The sequence below is a fragment of the Populus nigra genome, chromosome 8, assembly GCF_951802175.1.
Source record: "Populus nigra chromosome 8, ddPopNigr1.1, whole genome shotgun sequence".
Taxonomy (NCBI): domain Eukaryota; kingdom Viridiplantae; phylum Streptophyta; class Magnoliopsida; order Malpighiales; family Salicaceae; genus Populus; species Populus nigra.
Window position 1 is genome coordinate 203173 of NC_084859.1, and position 10334 is coordinate 213506.

Below are 10334 nucleotides of genomic sequence, written 5' to 3' on the forward strand. Positions count from 1 at the left end.
TGGTTTGGATGCATGCATGGCCAGGAAAATAGAAGGTTAGATCACCATTGCTTTGTCTAAAATGTAAGATAATAAACCATGTTCCTGTTCTGATGAGGACATGAAGCGGGAAACAGGAGGAGGAACATCTGGAGGACTGCTGGCTTGTAAAAAGAACAACAGGGATACCCCCCCTCCCCTCCCCTCCACCTGGATATCCACACCATATCAAGACATGAATCAAGGCCTCGAGATTAGCAGTCCCACTCGATTGGAGGAGTCTGCACTTGTTGACAATGGCGGAGGGCCAAACTCAAGCATCCCAACTCTTCTCCAAACCACGAGAAAGAATTGCTTTTCTACTCGGGATTCAATACAACAAATACATCTGTCAAATCGAACAAAATTATAAAAATGACCGCCTCATCCCCCCCCCCCCCCCCACCTGCCAACTTGGAGAGAACTAAATGGAAAATTTTAGCGCATGTAATAATACATCTTGAAATCTAGAACTTGTAAACTGCAATGCAATATATACACACAAACACGCCTATTCCACTCTTACAGATCTACCAACCTGACGTGAGCTTCAGAAATGTTCCCTGCTGGAGTGGGAGCAAAGCATGCAGCCGCCCACTCAACAATAATGCACGAATAATGAATTTGTATCGGGCTTTATCTAATATCTATAGGATGAACCAGATGGTGGTGGTGCGGGTGGCATCCGATTTGGTGTCCGACGGCTGCCGTTTGCGCTTACATCACCATTCTGAGCTGGATCACTGTTTCGTCGACTGTGGGACCTGGATGGGCCAACAGGTCCATTGGCTGCAGAATCAAATGCATTCCTCCAGTCTTCTCCTGACAAGGATCCATTTGTTCTCGGGCTGCTTTCTGTGTGTATTTAGCATTGCAGGTATTAAAAAGAGATAAAAAATCTGAAAACATAGCAGGAGTGACAAGTGATTCTCTTTCAAGAAAAACATGCAACCTCTGTAAGACTATAGCAGTCGTTAGGAGAAAGTCAAATGAGGCAGACTGGCATTTATGGCTAGGACGGTTCACAATGGAATGCCGAACCAACATGAATCACTCTCCCTACAAACTAAGTTCAACTGCCACCATCCACATTTAGGTTTTAGGACAAGCAATTTTCATGAAATCAGATTCAGCAGCCACCACAATACGCAGAAAACAAATTAGAAATCAACTCCATGAAGTTACTATGTAAAATATATACTGATGCTGTTGGTTATATTATTATGAAAATGCAGGCTAAGATACACATGTGCATGAACAAGCACCAACATATAGGTGAATTGTAGTGTTTATAGCCACCGTTACCTGCTCCACTACCATCAGACCAACTGGATGCAGCAGCAGCTCGATTATCATGGATGCTAAGTTGCCTAGTGAGTTTTGAAAGAAGAGAAGACTGTTTCTGATAACGTTCCCTCTTCCTCTTTACATTCTGGTCCTCCTGCAGCAACTCCTCAATCCTTGCTGTGCTTTGTGTACTAGCCACCGAAAATTGAGTAACAAGTTAGACTTATACCAAGAAAATTTGGCAACAAAAAAGAAAGAAGAAATTTCCATGGCACTTAATTGGGTATTAAGTGCCACATGCAGGACATCAACTTCCATTACGAATATATCATGATGCATTCCGACAATCTTTTACAGAGACAAGGTTAGGAACAATTGTTTGCAACTCATAGGGCATAAGCAAGAAGATATTCATACATTACAAAGGCGAATAACAGTACACCAACCTAATAGAACTATATAATTGATTAAGCATGTCTTCTTTGGCTTTCTCCACTTGGCAAAGAACAACTGCCTGTTCAACAAGGATGAAATGATAAGTACTTCAAAAAATTATATCAACAATTGAAAATAATACAATGATTGGCATTCAAGAAAAAGAAATACTTTTGGGACATTGGCACCAAGGCTGTTGAGAACAGCTTCAACGTAGCCGCGTACTTCTTGTGACATCCACCGAAGCTCTTCTTCAGGGTCGGCAGGTCTTCTAGCCATTGTATCCTAAAAAGGTGAGCAAATTAGAACAAATGCACAAAACAGGCACAACCACCTTTACTTTAGAGATGCTGATAATCCATTTCTTAAGAACTAAAATACTATGAAGAGGACTAAAATTCTAAAAATCACAAATTGAAGCTGATGTATATAATGGTATCCAAAACAAAACAAAGAGAAATTCCATCTTTCCCTGGATAACTCACTAGGGAACCATCAGACATGCTCTGACGCATGGGAGGACCAGATTCACTAAGCACTTGGCCTCCTTTTGACTGGATGACATTTCTCAACTTGTTTAGCCACTCAACCTTATCGCCCATGCTCTCAGCTTTTAATACAACAGCACTGTGAGCTGCAAAACAAAAAAAATGGAGTGTTAATCAGCATGTATGTGAAACAGTATTAATTTATTTATTATCCTTTTCTTTTCAGGGGAGGGTGAACGCAAAAAAGATTGAGAAGCAAGCTAAAGATAAATATTGATACCTTTCAAGACAGTCTTATATGGAACCCTACTAGTTATTTTGAACACAAGACTGGGTCCTTTCTCAGCACTTGGTCCATTTGCCTTTTTATCCTTGGAACTTTTTGAAGAGGTTTCTTCTTCTTCAGAAACTTCTTCAATACTGCATTCCTGATTGTTACATCCAAAGATTAGGATAAAGCCTTAAGCATGAGCAAAAAAACATGTCAAAATGGGCATTGATTTCAAGTTTGGTCACTCTGAAATTATTAGGGCAAAATCAATACACGAGTTAACATATTCATTAGTCCCATCAAGAATTTCAGAACTTATAATAGTAGGTCAACCTGAAAATTTGCATCATAGAACTTCTAGTTTTTAACTTACCATGTTAGCAGTAGCAATAAATACCACTTGATGTCCATAGATGCTTTATATATTACCAATCACACTGACACTAGAAATAGATTTGCACATATCATGCACTGCAAATAATTTAAAATTTATTATGTACATGGCTGTAACTATTTCTGCATTTCCAAGGATATCTTATATTATCCAAGTTTCTCAAGCAAATTAGGATATCGCAGGAGAGGACTGCAAATCCTTGCCAAGTTCAGCCATAACATGGCATCATTCTAAAAAACTAATTATTATACATATGAATTCCAGAAAGGTTTGCTTCAGTGACTGGAAGGACTTGCATTATGTTTTATTACCACTTGAAATTTCCTTCTCCTGGTGAGATCCTTACCTCCAAAGTAATAACACCACGGAATTGTCTTTCTTCTTGCTTTTTTGTGTAACCAAGCTGCAACAAAAGGTAACTATTATAAGATACCATGCCAGTAAAGAGAGTAAGTAACCTACAAACAAAGGAGTGGTAATGGTGGAATAATGAACGATCAAATTCAAGGACTAATGAAGGGGGTGATAAACATTATTCCAAGACCCGATTTCTGGATGGGTGACAAGTTTTACCAATGGCACCAAATAACAAGCAACAAATTTCTAATAACTTCCTTAACAATTTTAAAGATGATAATATAATAAAAAAGACCTCTTCTTGAAACTCGATGGCATTTTTTTATGTAACATTTTAAGCATTACATTCATTTCAAGCATACTTTGCAAGCTTGACATGATACTCCTACATAATAGGCATTTTAATGTGACATAAGTACAAGCTTATGCAAATTTGTTAGATTTACAGGAGTTGATAAATGCAGCGCTGTGTTTGGTAAAGGAACATGTCAACTGCAGCACAAAGGAGATCAAATTACCATGCCCTCACTATATGTTGGCCAAAACATTATATACTAACCTTGCCAGTTTTTTCATTCAATACAAACCATCGCTTACTCCAGCCATTAAGTTTTCCACTTTTCTTTAATAAAAACCCTGCATTTCCAGAGCAGAATCAATGACATGTGGAAGTAAAACAAATAAAAGCACTTCCACAAGGATCCAGCACCAATCTTCTTTTCCCTATTGAGTACCTGAAGTCTATCTTTGAAATCAAAGTTGCAGATACAATTTACTGAGTAATAAGAGAACGCACAACAAGCAGGCAGCCAATAACAAAATAATAATAAATAAAAAAACAGCTGCACATTCATCACCGCTCCTCCCAACATAACAATAATAATATCAATAAAGAAAGAAAGGAAAAGAAAGAAAAACAAACTGAATTTGTTAAAAATAGTGCTCTCTGCACAGTTTGGTCACATTTTAATTGCCAGGATATTCCAGAATATTGGTCCACCATAATTTGTAAAGAACAATTACAGTATATTTCACACATGTTAAGCAAAATATGTGTGCACGCACCCTAAGCATGCTTGCAGGTGAAGACACTGATTTCTGTATTGTTTAGACAAAATTATCAGTATGAATAAGTTAAAGTACAAACCTGCTGTTATCTCACCCCCAGGCCCAGCAGTTTTCAAGGCAGATCCCTCTGGTGCATCTTTATCCTGCTGATTGGATTTCTCTTTCAATGATTTCAAGCTTCCTCCAGATTGTTGACCTGTTTGGGGGCTGGTTGCCTAAGTGATACATTGAAGATAATTAATACATGTGATGAGAAAAACTGATAAAGGCTTTTATGTGTGAGCTGAGGATACATGCATGTAAATCCAATTAAATTTAGAAACAGCAAATAGTCACCCTGTTTAAGATAGACTGCTCAGTGTCAACCGCCTTTTTTGAAGATTTGTTCTTTAGCTCGTCCTCACGGCGCTGCCTATCCATTCTGATTAAGATTAAGTAATGAAGGATCAGATGGACAGAAAGAAAATCCATGGAAACTGTCACGTATCACAAAAGCACACTTTATAAATTAAAACAATAAATTATTTGGGAGAAAAATGCATGCAAGTGAATTATAGGAAAAAAATTATTGAGAACCTACATTTGAATATGTCAGTACAAGGCTTTAGTTTAAGCATACAAAGAGCTTCCCTTGCCATTGTAATTTATTCTCTTTCCTATATTTCTTTTAGACGCTGACAAGAATTTGATAAAGGAAAATTGAAAATTCAATGTGTTATATATCACAACACATGAGACTCCCTTACTAGAACTTCTGGAGAAGCCCTTACGAATTTAAATCTGATTAACCAATAAATCAATATGGCCCCATCTTCCAATTCAGGAGTCTCAGATTGGGGAGGCAGGGTTTCTCATAATCTAGCTGACACATCATATCAGTAACCAATATAATGAGTTATTAAATAACCGACAACAAATGACATGGAAAGGTATCAATTTTTGAAACAACCTTGGATGATAAACACAAAGTTCACATTGCAGAGGCAACGTAAACTAAAACTGACAAACATAAGGTAATCATTTACCAACATGATAAATTAGAAACTTAACAACAAAATGAAATCAAATACAGATGCCAGAACAGACACAAAGAAAGTATATACTTACCTACCAAGGTTAAACATTGAAGTACATCCTTTTTCACCAACAATGATAATAATAATTTCAAAAATAAAAAGGCCCCATATTTATCTACATTTCACTTTGAAACATACCGCCTCTGCACCAATCGGATGAAGTGTTGAGGTGGAACAAACACACGCTCCATATCAACTAGGGCAACTACCATTTTCTTAGCTTCATTTTTAAACCCATCAAGCACAGAACTTGCAATTGCCACAACCTGTTCAATAAAATTTTAAACTGAGATCCAGAGTTCTAGACAATAAAACTTCTTACATAAAGTGTACAAAAACAGCAGCTAGGCTGCAGTACCTCTCTCTTGAAAGGAGGATACCTTCCAAGTCCAGGAGTGGCATTTGCAGCAGATGATACAATATCCAGTAGTACACGATGCACCTATTTTACAACCACCCAAATAAAAAGTAACTCAAGTTAATTGGTAGCAGGAAAAACTACATGCACACCCGTTGAATAAGAGTTTTAGATTAAGCAATACCAATAAAAGAACAAACTAAATTATCAAAATTTTGGAGTCTCTTCTTCCCTAGAAAATTTATTGCCTGGAATATATGGGAACTGCAGAATATTAAATTGAAAAAAAAAGAAAGTAGAATTGATAAAAAAAAAAATAGTGAAAATGGTCAACAATTTTATAAAGTAACATATGATGCATGTCAACAATTTTACTTGGGGATTGAAATTTGAAAACTTTTATATTAACCCAAGTTGTTTATGCCTAGTTTTTGTGATCTGATACATTCAGATTGGCTTGCAGAATATGATGATTCTGCAACTTGCAAAGGGGAATCAGGTGTATTCATGATTTATCAAAACATGAAAGATATCAGCATTTTGCCAAAAGATTTGCTGCTGTGAGGGTTAGTGCAAAGACCAAGGAGCCACAGGCATGAGCACGCATGTAATCATATTATAATTGCAACATTCCCTTCTTTTAATTGTTGGATTGAACAGGTTTTGATTTCAAGTAAAAATATTTTGGTTAGTCAAGAAGAATCCAAAGATGGAATATATTCCAAAGTGGCAAACATAAAACTGTACCTCATCAACACACAGCTTTGAGGGTTCCTTTGCCAGCTCCAGGACACCTTTTATTAAGGACCTCAACCCCTTCTCTGGAGATATAAGATAAGGTTGATAACCATCTGCTTCTAGGACAATCTGATATCAAGGAAACATACTTCAAGAGAACTTCAAAACATTTCTAATAAGAAAGAAATAGAACATAAAGTTAGAAGAGAAGAAATACCCTTTTGACATTGTTTATGTCAAAATGCCTATCTAAAGGTAGCTGCTTGATCCTGTTTGGAAAATTACCCTCAAAACTCGCAACAACTTTCCAACCATTACCCTGTAAATAAGCTGGGTTAAAGAAACTATAGTGATTGTACAACAGAACATGGTTTTCAAGCCTTAACAACAAAGATAATCAATGTAAGTCAAATCCCAGTCATGATCCTCAAACTTTAAGAAGTGCGAGACAATTAACTGCAGGCACAATCATACTCTTGCACTGTAAATAGAAGTTACATTAATATACATATATAAGCACAGTGAAACTATGCAGTATTAATTATTCTTGGCTCATAAGGACATCATAACTCAAGCACATATATCCTCAACTAAATTTATAAACTTTCATTTCTTGAAGTCCTTATTCATATTCAATTGCCACACAAGTTCAAATTCTTTGAACATGAGCCCTGGAGTTTCAGTGACATTCATCAGGCTGCAAGCACCATATTAACAACTAATCCTGTGAATTTGAGGCATTTCCTTTCAGCTTTGAGGAATCTCTGACATTTGAGATTTTATAATTTTCTGGCACATAATATAGATCCATAATGTTAAATAGTTGCGTCAAAGCTTCAAATAGTATCTACAATAGAAAAGCAAGTCTACATGATGAAAGATGAAAGCAAACCATATTAATTTAACAAAAGTTCAGAGGCCATTTTTTCCTTTTCATATAAACTATAATCATCCTGACACGGGAAATATCTGTAGTGTGCTGTCACTAGTCTCTCTTCCAGTTATAATAAAAATGATGCATAAGATGCTTCAAAAAGAAACTACTCACTTCACCACCAACAAGATGCATGAGAAATTTGTCTTCAAACTCACGGCAGAGCTCCAAAGCTAAAGCTCTTGTACCTTCAGAGCTACTAACCATTTGCTCGCCAAGCCTCACCATTTCGTCTTGAACTATTTGAGATTTCCCCTGAAGCCTACAGTTTCATCAAAGCATATAAACAGCATTAAAGGTCTAACGGACACAAAGCATCATAATACAGGAGAATCCCAGACCTCATCTAGCAATTGTCTGATAGAGTGACAGTAGATAATAATTTTCTAATTCTTGTCAAAAACAGGGAAAATGCCAGAGAGAAGGAAGCAATATGAAGACAGCAGATGATATTTACGACAGTTTTGGAAGAAAAAAAACAGATAAGTTAATAGAAACAAAGATCAAGCAGCAGCAGCAGCAGGAGGAGGAGGAGGAGGAGGAGGAGAAAAGGAGCAATACCCAGAAAGGAGACTGGGAAGCCTGAGTTTCATGCGACTACGAATCTGACCAGCAAGGACATCCACCAGAGCAACTCTCCCAAGCTTGCTTTGAGGGGCTCCAGTCAATATAGATTTTAGACTTTCACTTTCAGCTCGCCAGGCAGTTTCCAAAGAGCTCTCGGATGAAGCACTTCCAGATTGCACTGATGCTATGGAAACAGATTGACCGATCAATGCAACCCATGGAATGTCAGATGTTTTTGGTGGTCCTTGATTCAAAAGAAGAGCTTGAACAGCTGCAATAGCTTTTGACTCTGTAGCTGCTTGATCAATTTTACTAATAATGCCAACTGTTCTGGTACCTATAATGCAACACAAATCATACTTAAAACTCAAATAAAAAGTTTTCAAAATTTTAAAATTATAGATCTTTTTGACAAAAGATAGGATGCAAGCTTAACATTGACTCACTCTCTGCATCATATTCCTTTGCAATTCTGAGGGCTCTAGAGGAAGAAATTTCTGGCGCCTGAATAGCAGGTATTACAACTAGCAGAATAGCATCATTGTGCTGAACATATTCACTGATCTGGCAGAGCAAAAAAAAAACTGCCATTAAAAGAGCTTCCAATTGCACTGACTTAGAAACAAAGGGAAAAATAAAAAAATACTTTCCAAACTACAGCAATTTTTATTTAATAAGCACCAAGAGGTACAACCCATATAAAAACAGAGCATCAAGGGTAGCCACCCACACAAACAATAAGAATATTAGCTATAGAAAGAGCCCATTCACAAAAGAGAAAATCTGAATCATATACAGCAGGAAGAGAACCAAAATATTGATTGACCTTTGAAGTACAGCACCTGATACACAGAAATAATCAGAAAAGAGAAACAAAAGAATCGCACATGTACCTACTGCAAAAACTTGAAAACCAAAAATAAAATAACACCACTCACCATTGAGTCATCTACGATTCTTTGATCCACCCCAGGCAAGTCAATCAATTTCAATGGAGGAGCTGAACATATCAGAGGAAAGAAATTAATTAAAACTGATGCAGGGAAAGTGCATGAATTGGTGAATGTTGTCTTGGTGTCTTTGCATGAATAATCTGCACTAAGACCTCATTAATTTGACACTGTCCATGCCATCTACGTAACTGGATAATCATAGGGAAATGCCATAAATGATCTGCATTGCACCATTTTACTATTATTTTCCACAAAGTCTTTACAGACAATCTTTAAGTGAGGAACAAACCTGTACTGGTACGAAGTTTCAGATATATTTCATCACGACTCCTGCCGGAGGAAACCTTGCTAAGCCTTTCCTGTAGAGAATGCCGAAGAGCACCTATGACGTACCAAATTAGAGAAACCAACAAGAATCAGAGACATTAAACAGAAAATTCAAGATAAACAGATGCCGCATTGGCAAACAAAATGTAATTGAAAATTTAGTAAGAGAACTTACTCGCAGAAACCTGTTGATTTTTGCTGTCAATCTGTAAAATAATTGATTTACTGCTTACGGAACTATCCCTACTTAAATCTATGCTTATCGGAGCCCGAGTGGCTCCATTTTCACCGGTGGGCTGCCAAAATCATAAGAAAAAACTGTCGTCAGCGGGAAAAATGGCATCGAATCAACAACAGTGCAAGGGAAATACAAGCTTACCAAAACAGGATGTCCGATTAAACTATTCAAAACAGCAGATTTACCCGCACCCTGTTCACACGAGAAAGCTCGTCAAAAAGTTCGGATATTCAAGCATTCATCTCCTTTCTTTCTTTCTTTCCTTTTGTTTTAATCCAGACGGAAAAAGAGAAGACAACCTTATCTTGCATTTTTCAACAGTTTCTATATTTGAATCCAAACACAGCCTTAATTGCAAAGAAACCTATAAACAGATCCAACGATCTAACATGCATTTATTACTTGAGAGAGAGGAACTTACCACATTGCCGAGAGCGACGACATTGAGGAAAGTAGACGAGCGTCTGGAAGAAGGAGAGGACGACGATGTCGTTTCATCAACGTCTTCGTCGGCAAGCAAAGCAGATGCTTGCCTCATAGATTCCGAAAGCTGAGTCAATTCTTCGATCGCCTCCATAACTGATTAAAATGACGATGGTAGTATATATACTTCTATGAATGCGAAGATTTGCAGATCTCAGAAGGAAGGAGAGGAGAGGAGAGGAGAGGAGAGGAGAGGAGCCCTGAGATTGGATCTGGGTGGGTAGAGAGGAGATTTGATTCAAAAAATTGGGGATGCAGCTCTCTTTTAATTATTACAAATTTGTTGCCTCTTTTTTTTTTTTTTTTTTTTCCTTATAACAAGCCAACCCAACAAAATGCATG

The 10334-nt window shown here is 37.2% G+C and overlaps 1 protein-coding gene across 1 annotated transcript; it reads right to left on the minus strand.

Annotated features, from left to right (window-relative positions):
* Positions 1-17: 17 nt before the first annotated feature.
* LOC133701379 (dynamin-2A-like) lies at positions 18-10292 on the minus strand. The gene is made up of 22 exons (XM_062125280.1): positions 9931-10292; positions 9651-9701; positions 9447-9567; positions 9234-9326; positions 8930-8991; positions 8438-8555; positions 7986-8328; positions 7539-7686; positions 6708-6809; positions 6500-6619; positions 5753-5836; positions 5533-5660; positions 4655-4739; positions 4398-4533; positions 3810-3886; positions 3240-3296; positions 2509-2656; positions 2226-2374; positions 1912-2025; positions 1752-1819; positions 1324-1496; positions 18-873 (listed from the first exon to the last, which is right to left on the minus strand). Exons 1-22 carry the CDS (start codon positions 10084-10086, stop codon positions 659-661), a joined length of 2748 nt encoding a protein of 915 aa, XP_061981264.1. The 5' UTR covers positions 10087-10292; the 3' UTR covers positions 18-658.
* Between the last annotated feature and the right edge of the window lie 42 nt (positions 10293-10334).